Raw genomic sequence first — 21,383 nt, 5'->3', positions numbered from 1 at the left:
TTGACTCTACCCATTTCATTGGTCATATGTGGGGATGCTTCCAAGTTAAACAATGTCCTTCTAGTGTTAGGTGGGCCAATTCAAGTACAAGAGGTCAATTTCGAGGGAGACCTCGAGATGGCCATGGATGCGACATATTTTGATAGCCTAGTTTTGTGTTTTGTCCCTAAGGATTTTTGATTTTTTTTTGTGATCATTTCATCTCTCCAAATTAAATATGAATAGATTGGACTTAAAAATAATAATTTAACTTCTTAAAATTAGTTAAAAATAATAAATATAAAAAAAGTAAAAAATGATGATTTTAATTTCAAATAATAAAAAATATCTAAAATCATCCGATTTTATTTTTACCATAACTCTAACTTTTCTCTATTGGTTTTGTATAATAAATAATAAAATCAATATTATTTTCTTTGTCTAGCAAATATCCAATTCATATTTATCTTTTATAACTACATGTTTCTAGGGATAATTAATAAGCTGACAAGTCTTCAATAATATATGTAGGAAATACGTTAAATCGATAGGAGACAATCACCTATGAGTAGGATGTGTTTCCACGATGTGACACTGAGTCATTAGACATAGGTGACGATCAATAATGCACTCTCAAATGTAGCCTTTATTTCTTTTAAGCGACGGCGTCACACTCCATCAAATTTATCATCCCATTAAAGTTATGTATATAAAAAAAGCCTCTTAGATTTGAAATTTAATTACACTAAACATGTCTTATGTGCAAAATAATGAATGTATCTATCAATAACAACAAGTCCAATTAATCCTTCTCCCTCCTCCAAGTAAGCCATCCATCGGAAAGCAATAACTCCACCCGCCACGTGTCCTTTGCTTCCTGCCTCGCCCCCCCACCCAAAGCACACACCAACCACTGCCGATACCGGCCGTACTACGCACCAGCCGGTAAACGACCGTTTTCTTTCTTTTGCCCTTTTATTATTATTATTATTATTATTTTTTGAAGGAAATTACTGCAAAACCATTATATCTCCGTCTCCCTCAAAACTATGCTCGGCTCTGCTCGAATCTGAAACCTTCTGGGCTTATTTATCTTCTCAAGCAAAGCCGCCGTTGACGACCTTGCGGTGTCTTAGAAGGCCACCGAGAAACTTCATCCTCTGTTTCGCGCATTCCGATCCGCCCCTCCCTTCCTACATTACTCGCGTTTTGCAGTCTCGGTAGCTCCGTCCGCTTCGTGAAGATGCTAACGTGCATCGCCTGCTCGAAGCAGCTCGGCGGGGGGGGAGGCGGTGGATCGCCGTTCCGTGAACCCGATGAGGATGAAGCTGCCGGTGCCGGCACTCCCGGCACCCGCCAGGCCATCAAAGCCCTCACGTCCCAGGTCACGGATCGCTTGATCTCGGTTTCTTTTTAAGGTTTTGCTTGAATTGTTTCCACGGATGTGATGTAAACTCTGTTTATTTACTCGGATCAGATTAAGGACATGGCGTTGAAGGCGTCGGGGGCGTACCGGCACTGCAAGCCGTGCGCCGGGGCGGCCGCGGGGGAACGCCGCCATCACCTTCATCACCACGGGAGCTACGCGGACTCGGAGGCAGCGTCGGGGTCGGATCGGTTCCACTACGCGTACCGGCGGGCCGGAGGGAGTGCGGCGTCCACGCCGCGAGCGACGGCGGCGGCGATGGGTCGGGAGCTGGAGGCGCGGCTCAAGGCGCTTTCCAGTGGCGAGAGGACGCCGTCGGTGAGCGGTCGGACGGAGGCCTCGTCGGCTTTCCTGGAGGACGGCGAGGAGGAGGAGCCCAAGGAATGGGTGGCCCAGGTGGAGCCTGGGGTTCTGATCACCTTCTTCTCACTCCCCCAGGGTGGCAACGACCTCAAGAGGATCCGGTTCAGGTACTCCGCTTCCCTTCGCACCTCGTTGTTTCGCGTGGATCTCGGCTACCGTGGGACCCGGGAGTGCGGTAACCGCCTCCATCCCCGACGGGCGGAGATCTAGTAGTTACCTCCTGTAAACTACTCCGCTTTTCCGCTACTCCCAGAGTAGCAAGGAACGGAATAAGATCCCATGAGCCGAATCAATTAGATAGCTTCTAAACCGGTGTTTTCTATGAGATCGAAGGCTTTTCACAAACGATCTACTTTTCAAATTAACTTTCCTGCAAATTTTATGAACCAATTCCACGGAAAGAGCAAAACGGGGATTTTAATCTCATGTATTTCTTCCGTTTGAGTCTCGTGTGCAAATTGGAGTCTTTTGTTCGGTGATCTTTCGACATTCGACTACTCTTTTTGCACAAGAAAAAGATGGGAATGTGAAGGTACAGGAAGTTGTAATAATAATGATAATGCTAATAAGAGAGTCGGAGGAGATTGGATTCCGGTTGGAATGCTTTCCCAGGGGTCAACCAGGTCCTGGTCTCGAGGCTGTGCCTTGCGGTTCCAAATTTGTTCTTTAGCTCTTTTTGTCTCGTAAATTAGTGGCGAGGGCCTGGCTTCACGCGCCGAGGGAAATCTATAATGACGACAAAAGACCCACCACCACCTCCTTCGGGGCGCGAGGAGAAAAGAACTAAAAACTCGGATCAGAACGAAAAAGCAAACAAGTGGGTCACAATTTTTTCTCTTTTTTTTTTTTCGCTTTTGTTTATGACCCAAAGGCGTTTCTTTTGGGCTGATAGGGGCCCACCGTGGTTAATTTGCCTTTCAATGGAGCTGTCGCTCAGCTCTGCGGGCATTATTTAAGGCTTAGAGTGAATTCTGTAGGCCGTGACAGCCAGTTGAGCTTTCTTAATGAGCTGGAGATTCCTCGTGACCTTGAAGCTGTTCATGGGTCAGTCACATGCACGCCGCGTGTGGGTCTCCCGTGCCCCAGCAACATCATCATGATCTCCACTCAGTTCCCCATTGTACCGGCTTAAATAAACTGTAGCGGAGCAGGTCAGGCGAAGGCTTTATGCTAACTCTGGATTTGGATCCGCTCGTATGTCTGCTTTAGATTTGGTTTACGGAAGAACATAGTACAGTCAGATGTTTGGTTATCTAATTTGTCTCAACTTGAAAAAGTAGGATACGGGCGGATCCCCAAACAGCAACCAACTTTGTGTCTTGTGATGCATATGTCGTATGCATGGAAACAAATGAAAAACCTGCAAATTCTTCAATTTCAAATGTAGATGTTTGAAAGGCTGCATTCCATCTAACAGAAAGTATGATTAATTATGAGTACACGAGCACACCGTAATCAGTATAGTTTGGATCAAGTCTTTGATGAATTAATCATGAAGCAGATGCCGAGTTTTGTTCATGAGGGCTAGCGCATCTGTGAAGTGATTCAGGGTTCAGAAGTTTAGAATTCATTCATCTGAAAAGATCATTACAACATAGTTTTGATCACATTGGTTAAGCTGATACATGCAAGTGCTATCACTGTGTAGGTTATTTCCTTTTATTATTAGATGATTCAGCGGTCGGTACAGATTATGCTGCACGGTGTGCCTTGTACATGACACTTCTTTGTTTTTTTTTTTTTGGAAAAGGAAAAAGTATTACTTAAAGAGCTGATTGATCAGCAGCAGAAAACATCAGAGGGGAAAGCTGTGGTCTACCAAAATGAGCCAAAGAATTGCTTACAAAATTGCTCGACCGAGGAAATGCTAGTAATGCGCATGACATGGAGGAATGTGTGTTACACTTCTTTGTTGCTTATATAACCTTCTCTGCATTTGCGGCAAGTTGTAGTATTGAGGGACATTGTTCAGTCACACTGCAATATGAACTTAAATTATCTGATAGGCTTTCTAACTAACCTGCCGATAACACTTATGTTTTTCCTTTTGTCATTTACAATTCAACCTACTTGAAGTGCTGGGTACTATCAAGATATGCCTAATTGCTTATCTTCTTATTTGGTCATAATTGAGATCTTGATATCTAATTCTTTATAGTTAATTACTAGTTCATAATTAAATTTGTTTTCATTAGTTTTATACATGCTTGTAATGCAATCCTTGTGGTCTATGACTATCGTAGCCGGCAGATGTTCAACAAGTGGCAAGCCCAGAGGTGGTGGGCTGAAAACTATGACAAGGTCATGGAACTCTACAATGTCCAGAGATTAAATCGGCAGGCCATGCCTCTTCCCAAGTCTGAGGATGAGGTGAAAGAAGACTGCCTGATATCAATACTTTCCAGTTATAATTGTGCAGAATATCCATCATGGTCATGTTTCCTTTAGGCCTTTTTTCATTGCTGCTTGAATAATTTTGCCAGAGCTCAAAGGATGACAGCCCAGTGACACCACCACTGACCAAAGAGCGTCTCCCTGGCAATGTTCTCAGGCCACTGATGGGTGGTGGTGGTGGGATGGGGTATTCCTCATCAGATTCTCTCGAGCAACATCCAAGCTACAGAGGCCATGGCCTTCACCACCCACACCACGCACGCCATTATTATGACTCTGGAGGCCTCACTTCAACTCCAAAGTTATCTAGTATCAGTGGGGCAAAAACAGAAACGTCATCGATGGATGCTTCATTGAGGACAAGCTCATCACCTGAGGAGGTGGACCAATCTGGAGAGCTTTCCGCGTCAATTAGCAATGCTAGTGATCTAGAGAGGGAATGGGTGGAAGAAGATGAACCTGGTGTCTACATCACGATTCGTGAATTACCCGGAGGTATCAGGGAACTCCGCCGTGTGCGATTCAGGTTAGTCTCACTTCTCTTTATTCATCTTCTTTCAGCTGCATGTTCCCTTTCAATACCAGATCTTTGAATGCTAGTTTTACAATGTTGTAATTGGTTACAAGATACTATTGTCAAACATGAGTACAGGTTGCAACTTCTGTTTCATTAAACATTTTCTGAACAACTTGTGAGATTAGGCATGTTCGTGTGACATTGCACTTAGTTAATTGTTGGAACGACTGAATCATTGAACTCAACTTAAGTGTGCTGCAATTTTAATGAGAGCTTTGCGCAACTTTAGAAATTTCATGTGCAACATGTTAATAAGTAGGTAACTTTCTAGCTTTTCAGATTTAGCTTCACGTAATAACAGATTGTAAAAACCTCACATCTTACTGTGCCCATCTCTGATAAACTCACTTCTTAATTGATCTGTTTAATCTGCTGATAGTCGTAGAGTTCCAATGAAAAGTGAACATTCTTGATTCTTATCTAAATTGGAGCAATTTTGATAGATTAACAATTATTTGTAACTTCAAATGAACACTAAATCCGTCTGATTCAATCAAGTTTAGGATGATTATTTTACTTTTCATGTTTCTTTGCCAGACTATTCCTTTTCTTTTCCAGGCCAATCCATGGATGAATTTATTTGCTTTCAACTAAATTCTTAGCCTTTTACACTATGGTAAGATCCGTGGTGGTAATCTTACAGTCATCTTTGAATTCAGCACTTTTTTAGCTCCTTAGCGACTGGCTTGTTGATTCATGACACTTACTGATGGGTTCTGACAAACATATTCAGTTTATGACCATAAACTTGGGATTTAGTTGCTATTCGATTCTTTCAGTACGGCCTTGTCTACTTGCTGCTTGGTCAATGATCTGCTGGGTGACTCGTTCACCTTTGTTAGATATAATACTAGAGGTTGACTCTAGTTTGATGACATTTTGTTTTTGGAAATTGAAATCCCTTCCAGTTGTGTGATTCTATTCCATTACTTGATTCTGCTTTTCTTGCCCTCATTTGTCTGGCAGCCGGGAGAGGTTTGGAGAGATGCGTGCAAGGTTGTGGTGGGAGGAGAACCGTGCCAGGATACAAGAGCAGTATCTTTGATGCGGAAGCAAGCAAACATGCATCATTGCACTAGCTGTTTCTATGGGACGATCGATGCTACCTGCGTGTTTGTGTCTTCTTCATGCACTTTGCTCCAAAGCAAGACCCCCTTTCTTTGTCTCAGCACGAACTAACAACGGGTTGCTTTCCTCCAGTTTCCAGAAAGCCTGTGGTGCACTAACATATCACTGCTTACAGAACCCATCAGCTTCACGCCACTGTTGCTTTAGTTCCTTTCGGTCTCACCCTTTGTAAGAACGTGCTACATTGCAGTCGTGTGACTAATGACATATGAGTGAGGGATATAAGCGAGTGTACACTTTGGACTAATTTGTCAAGAAGCAGATGTCGATATTGATGGTCGATGTCTTTGTAGAAGACCCATATCCTGGTGTTGTTAACATGTTCTCCGTTCTTGCATAGTTTTCGCTGTTAGACTGATGTGGGTTTATTTTCTGTAGCATTATAAATTCGATGAAGAGATCTTCCCACGTCATAAATATTCTGTCACGGTTTCGTCTTACGAGATAATTAATTTATTAATTTTATTGAACTTGAATGATTGATCCAAAATATTTAAGTGGAGATTAGCACTACCACATCCGATCAAACTTAGTTCAAATAACTCAATCCATAAAAAGGAAAATTACATATGATGATACTAAAATATGATTCTTATGAGTATGATGCATTACACTTGCAAGTATTTAAAAGACTTCCTTTCTTTTTTCGTGTTTAACGAAATTTTGAGATAATATTTCCAAAAAAAAAAAGAAATTCAGAACTCCAATACGACCAAAGCACTTGTTTTTTCCTCAATAATATATATATCTATTTTCCGCCGGTCAGTTCTTACCCGTCCTTCCTACCTTTCCTGTGATTGAAACGGTGGGTCCCATGCGGGTCCCACTCTCTTAAGGCGACGGGGAGACGGCGGAAAGTAATAAAAGCGACTTGAACCGGCAGGTCGAAAACGAGGGTGCTCCTTCAGCGGAACATGACATGGTGGCACGCGAACCGTGGTCTTGCATCGTTGGGTCTCCACAGACGGCGTTAGCGTAATCATGCGCACAAAACGCTGACAATTAACGGCACCAAACGTCGGACCGACCTCGACTTCTTCTTCTCTTCCCTCCTTCCCAAAAATATCCCCACCAACTTCAACTAATTGCGACGACTCCGCAATTTCTAGGGCTTCAAGTCTCTTTCGCTTCCAAAACCCTCGTTTCCCCAGAACGCTGTCTTTCTCTCCCCCAAATCCAATCTCTCTCTCGATTGAGGTCCTTTGACCTATTGCCTTTGCTAGGATTTCGCTGCCGCGTCCGCAGTGCTTGGCTTCCCACTCCGCCAATCTCGACAGAGATGGTCATGGGCTCGGGTGTCGACGGCGGAGGTCAGGTTGTCCCCTTGCGCATCCAGAAGACCATCCAATCCATCAAAGAGATCGTCGGGAACCACTCCGACGCCGATATCTACGCCGTGCTCAAGGAGACCAACATGGATCCCAACGAAACCGCTCAGAAATTGCTCAACCAAGGTCGCCCTTTATCCCGCATTCATTTCGCTCTGCTTCTAATTTGCGACGCTTGTGGTTTGTGAAATTGATTTGATCGTTGCACATTATATTGCTTATTGGTTGTTGCTTTTATCTGGTGCAACTTTGGAGTGATCTCATGACATTCGAACTGTTGTAAATGTTGTCTACAAACCATTTGTTCTTTAGGAGTCGTCAGATATGGGTAAACTCGGTTATTCATGCGGTCGGTGTGCTACAGGGAAGTGCGTGTTCAGTAACTGTTCATCTCGTTTGATTGTGTTCATGAGTTTGCATTTACTGCTTTTATTATGAAAAAGATTAAAATATAAATTTACTTGTTCCTTTGTATTCTGTTGATGCAGGAAGACGAAGAATGAGTTCTTAACTTGTATAGGGTTCCAAAAGTAATACTATTTTTTCTGTGAGTTTGGAGAGGGGGTCGTAGAGGGAGATTGTCAAAAGTTTGAAGAGAAACTAGATTGTTAGATTGTTGATTCCATTTGATTTTGAGTACTTTATGCTCAAATGAATTATTTGAGTCATCTTGATTCTTAGATCTTAACATGTGGTTATGGATGATAAGTAATGAGGTTATTCTACTTGTAGAATAAGTAGTGAGGTTATGCATGTTGAACCAATTGCTGGCAAGAGAACAATAGGAGTGGAATAAATGATTTTTTTTTTTTTTTTTTGTAGTTGCTCTTTTGGTCATTTTCGTCATCTGTTGGCATTAGCAATATATGAACTTAATGGGTGTTTCAAGAAAGATGTTTATCAATTGATTGTATTGGTAAGGGTAATGTCTTTGTTGGAATAATAGCAACTAGATGGTACATCTTACAGGATCTAGAGTACAACGTTTCATGATGTCCCAACTACTTGGGGTTGGCTATGTGGTTCTTCTCCTTCCAGCACTGTTGAACTAAAAGCAGTACTATATTATTTACAAATAAAATTTTCTAGGTCTCCCTTTTTTCTCTTCTTGTGCCAGTCCTAAAAAACACACCTTATTTAACCAAACGATCTTCATATCTCCTTTGTATATGTCAGTTTTAGAAGATTCAGGTATAAGAAGGAACTTTTTACTCTGCCACCATAATAGACCTGACTGAAGTTACAATGATACAGTTAAAGAATATTGGTGATAAGTATGAAAAAGGAAAGTTTTTTAGTAGAGCTATTATTTCCCAAGGGGAGATTAAAGAAGAGTATTGCTTATTAGTATGGGATTATTTTTAAGAATAATTATAGTATGTAGATTTCATTTATGCTAATGATAATTTACCCTAGATCACCACTTGTTTTAAAAAGAATGGAGCACATTGAGGCAGATGTCTATTTGAGTTTGAAGTGTAAGACTTACCCTTATAATATGTAAAATTTCTTGTATGACCCTATAAAGTTGCAAATGTCATGGTCACCTTTATTATTTCCAAATTTTTTCAGACTTACCCATCTTTTTGTTATGTGCTGACACTTTGCAAAAAATTGATAAGGGTATTTATGCAGTTTACTTTAGAAGGGATACTTTTTTGGGAGTCTTGACAGTTTGTAAACATTAATAGGATATCTATTATTTTTGCAACTTTATGTGGAAACTTATTAAGATGTAAGTGGACTGGCACGTATTAACTGTGCCTTGATTTAACTGGGGGCCATGGCAAGAAATTTACCTAACTTAACATAGACAGTCTGGAGACCAGCCTCTAGTTGTTCTGGTAGATGTATGTTATTCCTGTCGTAAAAAGTTAAAAGAGTTGCACAAATGGCATATTGATGTAACATTAGTAATTGAATAAGCTTGGGCTTTGGCTGCTCAAACTGGTTCAATTGGAAATTTCCACTGATACATTTTTGTTCCTTACAAGGCTGTTGAGTTGAGATGAAAATTGTCATGGACCATCATCGAATATCTCCTTTCTTGGCCCTGAAGAAGAAAATGATATTGATGATGTCTGTTTGATGTTTGTGCTATTAGTATTTGTTAATTTCACTTTTTATTCTCCAATCTGGCTTAAGCATATTGTTTCTCTTTGTACCTTACAGATCCATTTCATGAGGTAAAAAGGAAAAGGGACAGGAAGAAAGAGGTATTCTATGCTTACATAAACTATCTTGTATCTAGATTGACATTTCTGCTTTTTGTTCCATTTCCCAGTGTAATCTACTGCTTTTAACAATTTTCTTGTCATATTAAAAAAATAATTTAACCATGCACACAATTATTAGATTTGCCAACATTTTCTTTTGCACAGAATTGTTTTGAAATAGCTTAAGCTTTTAGGCAGTCTTTCGTATTTAAAGCTTTATAACCTCTACCGATGATTTTGTTTTAATGGTGATTTTGACTTAAGGATGATGTGCTTTTAGAATAAGGTAATTATGCTAATTTCTCCATGAAGAGGAAAGGTAATCTGTGGTGCTTGATTTTGCGTGTCCAATCCCTTTTTCTACCCTCTTCCCACTGATTGAATGTAACATGTCACAGAAAACCCTCAATTTGGAGTAGTGTCATGTACAAAGCTTTCTATGTTTGAACCCTTTTTTTAGGACACTGAATCATGATCCAAATGGTCTGTTCTGTGATCATATAACTCTTTTTAGTTGTTTGGCTTCATGTGCATATGGCATAGATTGGAATTTCTTTGTCGATCTTTGTATATTTATATGTTTTTACTTATTAGGACATTTGTCATGACCTCAGCCTACAGGTTACAGGGGCTTAGCTGATACAAGAAGGCATGTGGAACCTAATGTACAGTGGGCGAAACCTCTTACATCATGGGATCAAAATATGCACAAAGGAGATTATACTCGAAATTCAGTTCCTAGTAATCCAACATCTCAGTTTCTCAGCTTCCGTCTTTTCTTCATCCTATTTGCTTTTTGATTTTTCGAGTGGTGATACTGTGTAACATATGGGATACTGGAATCCTGAAACTGAAAAGTCTAGAACAGTATCATATTTAGGTGGTATCATTACAGGTTTATTTTCACAAATTATCAGGGTTCTACCGGGTTTCTCTTTTGTTCCATGTTTCATTAAGGGTGAGCCTTTGCACCACAGGAAATCTGTTTCTGTGTAATTTGATACATTTGAGTGATGAAAATAGGCTCTTCACATGTAGGGAAAAGGTTTTAGACAGACGATCCTCCTCAGACCTGACATTGGCAGGAGCCTTGTGTACTAATCTGTTTGTTTATTTACTATCTGATCTCTTTCTATCACATAATATACTAATGGTAACTCTTTTTCCAGCACTACCTTGTTTGTAAGAATGTCTTCTAGTCTCTATTAGATTCTCTTATTCTACTACTTTTAAGTGCATTTCTGTGTTGTTCTGGAAGGAATGAATTTCTGAGCCTGTCAAGTTTTCTTGCTAAGATAATCCAAAAAAAAAAGTGCAGCTGAATGCACGAGGCTCCTGTCAATGCATATTCTTTTTTAACGTGTAATCTTTTTTTCCTTTTTCAACATGGAATTTAACCTATTCCATTCTCTAGGCTCAGTCAGGATGTGTTTTGATAGTTACCACTCTTCTTATGTGTTCAGGTGCTGACCAACTGCCTTCCAGCATTTGTAATTGCTTTTGCTTATGTTTTTTTTTTTCACTTGTTTATGCTTGGAAGTAAATTAGAAGAGCCTCCAACAGATTCTTTGGTCCTCTTTTTGTCAGATAATTTTCACATATTTTTCCTGTGCATGCAAATTATTTCATAAATTAGTTTCTCATTTGTCTGTAATTTGATTTTGGTCTTCAAGCCTGTGGCACATGGTGTATGTCTAATCTACATCATGGATGTATAGAGAAAAGAAACCTACATGGACATAAGATAATTTCAAATCTTTAAGAGTCAAGGATTTGAGATAGATGTTCCATGTCGTTATCATGCCATTTGGAGTGGATTAAATTTAATTTTATTATGTAATTTGAAAGATTTTTTTACTTTAGCCAGCCTAAATTCAATCCTTTTTTATTAGGGATTACAAACCCAAGCCAGTGCTTCCCTTCTTTGTGGATGAGAAGTAGCACCGAAGATCGAAAGTAGAATTATTGCTGTTATTGATACTTCAGGAGAGGATTACATGACTTTATTTTGTTAGGTTACTATTGCCCCAATCATTATCCACGTAGAATGATGAGTAAGCCACTTTTCCCCTCAAAGGAAGACCCTTATAAGGCTTTTGGTTTGGCCAGCTCTGCTGTTATATAGCAATGGGTTGTTGCCTGCTGATGGAGTCCTAATATGGCTCTGACTAGGCTTTCTTGTCCCAAGAGTTATAGTGGCTCTTAACCATCTGGCTTTGAGAGTCTCTTGGGTTCCTGTTTAATTTGTGAGAACCCCCTCTATTCTTTTGGCTGTGCTTAGAATCATGAATTCAGACCTTCTGCGAACCACATTGGATTGAATAGCTCTATTTCAGCTAGGATTTATGCTTAAGATTGGACTTCTGCTGCTTCTGCTCTTGTTGCGACTCTGTCTCCGCAACCTCTTCTTATGCTGAATCTTTCTCTCTGCTGCTGTAGGGACTTAGATTATGCCTCTTGCATCACAACAGTTCTCTGATTTGTTTTGTTATTTTTCTACATCCTTAAATTACACTATGCTTATGAGTTATGACCTAGTCAAATTATCATGAATCTTGATTTCATTTGGGAGTCCAAGGATAAAAAGCATTTAACTCTGCCAAGGTTCAAAATCTAAAAAATAGCACATCATCAGTATATGTTCTATTTGAAACTTTATTATGCTTCAAGTATCTTGTTTAAGTGGTTGTTGCTACTCCTGGCTGAAAGTGAGCATGAAATTTTTTATAACATCTTTTTTGGCATATTCTTGGTTCTGATTTTCTTTTTTTTGGTTCCAAACTGAATAATCTTATGAAATTCAAAGGGTAAGGGCCATAAGGTTTGACATCACAGTATGGTTGCCTCTTTGTGACCCTGTTGATTAGGGCTCAAGAGTCACAAAAATGGTCTCTTTGCTTGTAAGCATAAGGTGGTGTACATGGAACTCACCTTGGCAAGAATCTGGTGCGCTAGGTCACTCTTTTCAATATTTTGGAAATGCAGTTGTTCATGTTCTGCAAAGATCGATTTATTATGTATTATTGTTAGCGACCTATGTTTTTACTTAGAAAAATTCTTTTAAAACATGTGTACACCAATTTTTGGTGCAATAAATTATGTTCAAACATGCAGGAATCAGCAGACAATTTCGTATTGTGAGAGACAACAGAGTAAATCAAAATGCAAAAGAGGATGTCAAGCAAGAAACACTTCATCAAACTTCTTCATACATTCATAAGAAGAGGTGTGGTTATCTTATTTTTTGCTATTGTTCAGAATTGATTATCTTTACTTCATCATCTGAGAGTATTGCTATCATCAGTGGCACGGTCATCTGTCATATTATTTTATTAGATTGGTTGAAAGATCTCCGGAGATGCAATAAAGTTAAATGACACATTTTTAGACTTATGGTGATTAGTAAATATAGAAAACAAATGTTGCCAAAGATGGTCATAAGTCAGTATCAGAAAGATTGGGGGAAAAATGTAGGTGGTTAAATGCATCAATATTTGCATTTGAGAAATTATTTCAGCAATTGAGAGAATCGGCCGGAGTGATCTGGGGTGTCAAGAGTGAAATGCTGTCATGACAATCTTGGATAAGACATCAGAAGCCATGGCTTTCTAAAGAAGACTAATTATCGGTGCCATAAAATAAGATGAAAGGATTTTTGTACTGCCAATGCAAGGAGCTTCTTGGTCCAGTGACGTGAGCTTCTTGGATTCTGTTTTTTTTTTTTTTCTATAGTAGGTTTATGAGGATTTCTAGGTCCTATAATCCAAGCTGCTCAATAGATATTTCCTCTCTTGAAGATATAGTAGCTTATGGGCACTAGTTCCACGGAATCATATGGGCCTGACTTTATTCTGATCTGACTGTTGATTGGAAAGCATCAAATTTGATTCAGCCCTATTCTCTGATGATCAATAATAGTGTGAATGAAATGTTATATGTCGAGATTAACATTAAAAATGTCCTCTTATTTCGAGAGTTCTTACAGCACTCACTATTTTGTGTCCAGGAAGTCATCAAACTGTGGTTATATTGGTCTAATTTATTCTCTTTGATCTTGTTATGACTTCTGCTTCTTCACAATGCATGATGTTCCAAGTTTATGCTTCCATGTCAGCTTTATATTCATAAATCATGCTTCATTACTGCTTAAATTATTTACTATGTTTTCTATGTAGCTTGTTAGGTTAGTGCTGTAATTATATGAAATTTGGATTTGTTCTTAAGTATATTTGCTGCAATCAGGCCAGTGGTTATTCCATGCATTCACAATGTGTTCATCTTGTGTGTAATTACTTTTATTAGAAAGAAGCGTTGATCTCTTCATGCACAGCCTCATTTGTTGTTTCTCACTGTAGCACTGCCCGAGATCCATCTGATGAAGAGCTGTCTGTAGCCTCAAATTTAGACGGATACTTTCTATCAGCAGATTCAAGCAAGTCTATTGTTGTATCTCATAATGCCAAAGATGCAGGCCCAAGTGGCAGTCAGAGACCATTTCTGCATGAAGATACAAAGGCAACTGTCTCTTCATCAAAAGCACAGGATTTACAAAATAGTTCTCATGCTCATTCTAAAGTGGCATCAGGCAATTCTATTATAGGTGTGTACTCTTCATCTCTAGACCCAGTTCATGTACCATCTGCTGACTCCAGATCAGCTGGAATAGTTGGGGCTATTCGGCGTGACATAGGAGCTGTTGGTGCTCAGAGACGGTCTTCTGATCGTCGGGTTTCTCAGTCATCAGTTTCTAATCTCTCTTCAAATCCTCCATTGGGAAAAGATGTTTCTCCACAGACAGAACCATCTGGTCATCTAAATGCCACATCTAAGAGCAATCATCTAAACCAAGGATCTGCCCTGGTGCGTAATTTGCCTAGCACATCCATGAGCAGATCAGTTCTGAGTGGCCAACACAATAGCAAGCAACACCAACAGTTTATGGGTAATCAGAAAGGTACATGCTTCGTGATCAGGATGAATCCAATTGTTCATTGATATCACCTTGCTGAAGCCTTTATCTTCATGAAGTGCATGTACTGGTTAATCTTTCTAGTTTTTATTAATTTTTCTCTATATGTGTAGTCTTGTAGAATTTATTAATTTTTCTCCATATTTGTAGTCTTGTAGAATTGTTATTATGTTATACACTTCTATGTTCTATTACGGTTGGGAATAATACCATGCTATCACTAATGCTTCTTTATTTTCGTGGTATTGGTGAATACACCTATTGAATGTTGTTTTATGTTTGTGCAATCCTAAATAATCATTATCTTGTGGTAAGTGAAATATGTTAGTGTCCAAATATCCTGTTAAGTGTTAACATTGATCTTGTTTTTGCATGCATATTACATGTGTGTTGAAAGTAAATAGTGTACAGCATTCGTAAATGTTCTGCCATCAACTACCATGTGGTATCGGCCTCAACGAGAAATCTTAAAATATGTCTAAATTGGTTTTTCCTTTAATTTTTAAGATTATTCAGTGTTTTGAAATGCAATCTATGTGGATACATATGCAATTGCAGATGCATATGCAGTCATTTGCTGTATCTGTAGGACTTGTTGCCCCAATATATGGCTGACTGCAGATGTGGGCTTTGCTAATGAAGTCCACATGGACATGTATATGCTACTGCATATACAGCCACATAAAATCAACTGCATATACAACAACGAATGCGGTTGGTGGTTATGTAGATCATTTTGATGTATTTCTTATTTGAATAGATATTATTATTTTAGAGAATATTTTCACAAGTGTCATAAGTTGTCGCATGACAACATTTCTAATATTTCTACTTCAATTTCCTATATTGTCCGAGGAGAAGGAAAAGATGAAATAAATTAAAGCTTCTCTCTATTGAATATTTCATCTCATCATCTTGCAAGGGAAAGACTATTTGTCAAATATATCCACGGAAATGAAGATTATTCTGCATATTATATTTGCAAATATATCTTCTTTGAAGAAAGATGTAGCAGATGATTTATCATAACTGTAATATTTTCTTATGTCTGTATTTGCATTTCTTCTTCTATTTGGGGTTTATAGAAGAGGAAAATGATTTGTAATTGGTGCATTGAAGGAATCGATGAATGAATGAATTCTTTTCTCATATTATATGTAAATGGTTTAAAACATTTCTTTTTCTTGATGGTATGCAAAATATATGGAGGTGTGAGGTGTTTCAACGTTTTTCCATTATTTATTATTATTTTCTTACTTTCTGTTTCTCTTCCTTGCATTCTCAACAAAACAAAAAAAAGAAAAAGAAAAAAATGACATCCTTGTCATGAACTCATCCTACATCAGCGGTTCGCATATGCATAAAAGCATGATCATCATATAGGATGGATGGATCAAAGATTGTTTGCTCTCTTTTCTCCTGGAAACTGTTTAGTTGTGACTTTGATGGATTCATGGAGTATCATTTGGGAGATATGCATCTCTGCTTGGATGTGTTAAAAGTTCTTTTGATAACTACAAAAGTTAATTTGATTGTTGATAAGTTGTTTAAATTTCTACTAATTTGTATTTTATTAGTTGGCGCATACGAAGATAACATAGTATTATTACTTTTATCATCACTTTAAATATTCTCTTTGCAGCCATGCAGACCAACATGGAATGGAAGCCAAAATCTACTCAGAAACCCAATATTGCCATACCAGGTGTGGTTGTATCTGATTCAGTCTCTCCATCTTCTGCTGATAATTTGTGTATCACCAAGCTGGTAGATGCTACTGAACTGTCTGAGAAATTGTCAAAAGCTAGTATATCAGAAAATCAACACGTGATCATACCTCAACATCTTCAAGTGCCAGAGTCGGAGCGTACATGCTTGACTTTTGGCAGTTTTGAGGCAGGTTTTGACTCAAAAGGAATTATAACTGCTAATCAACAATCTCAAAGTGCAGATGAGTTCACTGATGAACCTTCTGTAAGGTGCTACTACCACTTCATCATCTTCCCTGTCATATTTTTATGAAATTTTTTTTCAAACAAATTAATACTTATTCTAGATTCATCATTTGTTTTTTTACTGCAAGCCATTTCTGAACAGATAGGAAACTGAATTTCTCATTTATTAATATTAGATCTGAATCTTATATCTTGAGATTTAGATATGATTATGTTTTTTTTCAATTCAAGGTAGGAAGAATTGTCTCATTAGGTTTGGTTATTGTAGTGCATCAGCTTCAGTTCCGGTTGTCTCTACCGTGGATGTCTTTGCTGCTGGCCATAAGGATACTTTGGTAGTCCAAGGTAGAACCCCTCAATCTGACTACCCTGCACCGGTTTCAGAGTCTGAGGAACTACCAACTGCAACTGATGATTCGCAAAGTTCTCAAAATATTGGTAGTTATGCAGATATTGGGTTGGTCCAAAGTAGCAGTCCTCCTTACAGTTCAAAAGAACAGCAGTTGCAAAATCCACAAAGCTTGTCGAGCTTCTCGGTGAGTCAAAACGTACATGCACACTGAAACTCAGGATTCAGACTGCTTTTGTCTTAAATTGGGAACTTGAGGCTAGTCATGTGATAGAAGTCCTAGATATTTGAGTAAACTTTTGATCTTCTGGTTGACAAATGTTGGTGAATTTTTAACCTGCTCTTATTAATGACTCCTAATAACAACTGCATTGTTTATTTGAAACAGGCATATAACAACCAAAATGGTTATGATGTCCCATTTTTTAGAACTGTGTTGGAAGACAATGTACATACACAAGACTTAACTTCGGCATCTGAGGTGTCTTCTCTTTCCAGCATTATCTTGCTCTTTGTGCAAGTTTATTGCTTATATTAATCTCTTCTACTTACAAGACCTGATATGTTTTATTAGTAGCAACAGTTTATTCAGGCCTAGTCATTCAAGAAAGAATACATGATAGGTTCTCAAAGATGCCCTTTTTTTGCAATTAATTATGTGGATGAAGTATATTGCCCTTATCCAAGGTTTACTTGTTTTTGCTCAAATTTGGTTCTGCCTGTATTCTGTATCTTTTTGGTGCAGGCCCTGAACTCACTTGCTTCCAGCTTCAGCCCTTTATCCTCCAATGGTATCACACAACAGCAACAACTAGCTCATCAGCCTCAGCAGTCACTTCCGCAGATGTATCCACAAGTTCACATCCCACATTATCCAAATTTTGTACCTTATCGTCACATCTTTTCTCCAGTTTACGTCCCACCGATTGCGTTGCCGAACTACTCTAGCAATCCTGCATATCCTCACCCTTCAAATGGGAACAACTATCTTATGATGCCAGGCGGAAGCTCGCAGATACCTGCTGCCAGTATGAAGTATGCAGCTGCACAGTATAAACCAGTACCTGGTGGTAGCCCTACAGCATATGCAAGCTACAATAATTCAGCTGGATTCACCATTAGTCCCCCTGGTGCTGTTGGCAGTACAGCAGGCCCTGATGACATCACTAGAATCAAGTATAAAGACCACGGTCTCTATATGCCAAATCAACAGGTTATTGGCTTTGCGCTTAACATTTTTCATCTAACTGATTTAGCAAAGAGTAGGACACCATAATGTAGTTTAATTTATTTGTTGCACCAGCTGAAATCACCTCTTATTTTTTGAGATAGGTGTCTGCATGTTATATTTTCCGAACACCAAATTAGTATGGAGGGTGACACGAAGGATGTCTATTGCCTTCTTAGTCTCTGAAAATCTCTGTACCAATTTTTATACCCTGAATTCATGTTTAGTTCTGTGTCACCGATGGATGCTACAACTTCAGGCTCAAAATAGTTAAAAAAGAACCTCAACCTTTTCATAATATGGTTGTGCTCAGTTCTTTATTCTATTTTTGTTTTATAATAACAAGTTGTTGTATGTTTTTTATAGGCGGAGACATCGGACATCTGGATTCAGACACAAAGAGAGCATCCAAGCTTGCAGTCAGCACCATATTACAACTTATCAGGGCAAGCACCACATGCAGCATTTTTGCCCCCACATGCTGGTCATGGTTCTTTCGGTCCTGCAGCACAGATTTCACATGTGCAGTACCCTGGTTTGTACCATCCCAGTCAACCAGCCTCCATGGCGTCCCCACATCAGTTGGTACATCATAATGTGGCACCAGCCATCGGTGGAGGTGTTGGGGTTGGGGTGGCGGCGCCGGGGCCAGGGCCAGGGCCACAGGTTGGAACCTATCAGCAGCCCCAGGTTGGTCACCTAAACTGGACGGCCAACTTTTGATGATGCATCGTTTGTCTGGGTTAGGGAATAGTGTTGCGTATGCAAAAGTGCCATATTGTAGTTTGTTATTGGACGCACGTTTTTCCTTTGGTGAAATGACTAGTTAAAGTCTATCTTAAGTTAATTGTCTTCTGCTTTCTTTTCTTGATAGAATTTGAGGCCTAAAAATAGGCTTAAACCAATTGTGGGTAAAGTGAATCAGCTACATAGGAAAAGATATCGGTTTGTGGCGTTCAAAAAATGACCAGGATAGAATTCTGGAAATGGTGGTGTTTGGAAGAAAGAAAATGAAAGTGAGGTTTCCTTGGATGTAACGTTGGTTTCCTGTAGTGACGACTTGTATGAGCAGTGAATATTGATTGTTGCGTTCCTGGGAATTGGCTGATAAATATGATCATAGATGCCAATTGACGAAAGTTAGATTAAGTTCCAAATTCGTTTAAAGTTTTGATGAGGAACAATGATAAAAGAATAGAAATTCTTTCGATCATTTCTCCTGGTGGGTCATTGATTAAAGAACATGCCATGATGCGAAGACACAATTAGGGGAGATTTTACATGTCTTAGGATTGTGTGGATTCTTGATGATGATGATGATGATGATGTTAATCCCATGAGTGACTCGGTTAGGTCTATAGCTTGAGCTTTAGCATTTTAGATAAGTCGTTTTAAGCTCAACAAAATTAATGAAGAGTTGACCTTCGTGTCGGATAAGATTAGTAAACAAAGCTAGAGAGCACATTACTCCACCTTCTGTCTTCAAGTCCTTCGTCGTCGTCGTCGAGCTATAGCAATTGATGGACAACACCAAATCATCATCATCATCATCGTTCACAAGCATGATAGGTAAAGAACATTTGATGGAGGATAAGTTATTATTATTATTAGTAAGGATTTCATATTTAATTTATCTAAAAAATCTTCATTAATTAATTTTTATTGACATCCTTGTTGTAAATCTCAATTTTATTCTTTATTTCAATCAATATTTTTTAAAAAAAATTCTTTTTTAAATTGATTCACCTAAGTTAACTAGTTCGTGTCCCCCTACTCCTCCTCTACTTGCTTTTCGAAATGAGAGATGGCAGAAGTGCAGCGATGTAGAAGAGGGAAGAAGGAAAAAAAGAAACAAAAAAAGGGAAAGAAGAAGATCAATTCCGACTAGTCTGATTCTACCTTGATTGTTATCCTCTCGGTTTTCAATCTGCCCATACTTTTACCTTGATTGTTATCTTTGCCTCTACCCCTTCTTTTGAGTATAAAGCTTGCTCATAGTATGTATATTTATTGATTCTTTATTCATAGATTATCAAAGAATCCATCAGTTCATCGATATCTATCTCCTTAACACCTTTGGACTCATCAACCAAACAAATTACTTGCTCAAATTTATATATTAATGATTTCAATTTTTTTCATAATTTTAACGTCACTAATCTTTTTACTATTGGGTTTTTTTATCTAGTTTGTAATGGCAAAAGTAAGAAAAAAAAATGATCTGAGATAGATTCAGTTTGATTCATCTTCAAACTTTTCAACTTTGATTTTAGTGCTTATACATATATCTCTTCATCTTAGTCATGCCTTGATAAATCCTTTGAAAGATGGATCAAGTATCATGTGAAGTTTAAGCAGTGTAGATCTTTTCTGGATAAAAGTTTCCTCATCTTTCTTTATGTGACATCTCAGTTAGACTTTTTGATTTGAGGTGCATGAATCTTCTTTTTTACTAAACTATGTAAGACCTTTATCAATAATATCTAAAATATCTTGATAATTAAAAAATATCTTCATCTAGATACTTCAATGGTCATTGTTCTTATTAGTGAATCAAGAAATTTGATGTTGAATTATATTATTGAAGGAAGCTATAATCTTCTTATTAACATTATTATGACCACTACTTCAAGAATTCTTCTCTCTATAGTTTTTTTTTTCTCAATTTTTCTCTCTCTATCTAAGAGTAGGTTTCTTTCTCTAAACAACATTATTTTCCTCTCTATAATGTAGTTTCTATTTCTAAATATCCTATTTCTTTCTCTAAAAAGCGTTGTTTCTCTCAATAAATCATTTTCTCTTTTTAATAGGATTTAGATAAGTTTTTGATACCAAGTTAGAAAATTAAAAAGGCTCTAATATCATATTAAAGATCAAAAAGCTTTGATACCATGTTGAAAAATCTGATGTTGAATATTAAAAAATATAAAAGAGCTACTTCAAGACTTCCGACTCCAATTATAATATAAACATATCAAATCAAAATCTTATAATAAGAACATATCCAAGTATTTGACTAAAATTCCTTAACCAAAATCTTATCAAATCATAAAATTTGACTTATATTTCAATACACAGTAAATAAACAATAATATAATTTTAAGGGTTTGATTTAGGCTTGACCCACGTATACTAAGTGTTGAATCACATATTTTGACGATGAAATCAATTGTAATTTGTTTGATCTAATCTATGCAGGATTAACTACGATAGCAGTAAGACATAAAGCAGGTATTGTGCCGGAGTCAAGATCGAGATAACGTTGGGAATTCGAGAGTTCGTCGGAAGTCCGGACGTTCGTCGAAAATTCTGCCATAACCAACCGAGAAGTCCAGGAGCTTACCAAAAAAGCTCGTAGGAACTTGCCAAGAAGATCGTCATAAAGTCCAGGAGCTTGCCGGGAGTCCGCCGGAGCATTACCAAGAGTTCATCGGATGTTCGACGGAAGCTCACCAGAAGAGCAATTGACTT

The 21,383-nt window shown here is 38.2% G+C and overlaps 2 protein-coding genes across 2 annotated transcripts; both read left to right on the top strand.

The window, feature by feature from the left end:
• The first annotated feature begins 1,033 nt into the window (after positions 1–1,033).
• Positions 1,034–6,168, top strand: LOC135632882 (protein Brevis radix-like 1). Its single transcript, XM_065141726.1, has 5 exons — positions 1,034–1,363; positions 1,457–1,875; positions 4,012–4,138; positions 4,252–4,688; positions 5,706–6,168. Exons 1-5 carry the CDS (start codon positions 1,223–1,225, stop codon positions 5,782–5,784), a joined length of 1,203 nt encoding a protein of 400 aa, XP_064997798.1. The 5' UTR covers positions 1,034–1,222; the 3' UTR covers positions 5,785–6,168.
• Positions 6,169–6,945: 777 nt separating this feature from the next.
• On the top strand, positions 6,946–18,759 carry LOC135633713 (GBF-interacting protein 1-like). Its single transcript, XM_065143550.1, has 10 exons — positions 6,946–7,321; positions 9,368–9,411; positions 10,026–10,152; positions 12,526–12,637; positions 13,767–14,365; positions 16,023–16,359; positions 16,604–16,871; positions 17,073–17,165; positions 17,430–17,897; positions 18,279–18,759. The coding sequence occupies exons 1-10, from the start codon at positions 7,147–7,149 to the stop codon at positions 18,633–18,635; spliced, it is 2,580 nt and encodes an 859-aa protein (XP_064999622.1). The 5' UTR covers positions 6,946–7,146; the 3' UTR covers positions 18,636–18,759.
• Positions 18,760–21,383: the final 2,624 nt, after the last annotated feature.

Source organism: Musa acuminata, chromosome BXJ3-3 (assembly GCF_036884655.1).
Source record: "Musa acuminata AAA Group cultivar baxijiao chromosome BXJ3-3, Cavendish_Baxijiao_AAA, whole genome shotgun sequence".
In the NCBI taxonomy this organism is placed as follows: Eukaryota; Viridiplantae; Streptophyta; class Magnoliopsida; order Zingiberales; family Musaceae; genus Musa; species Musa acuminata.
This window is presented reverse-complemented; position numbering and strand designations above follow the sequence as displayed.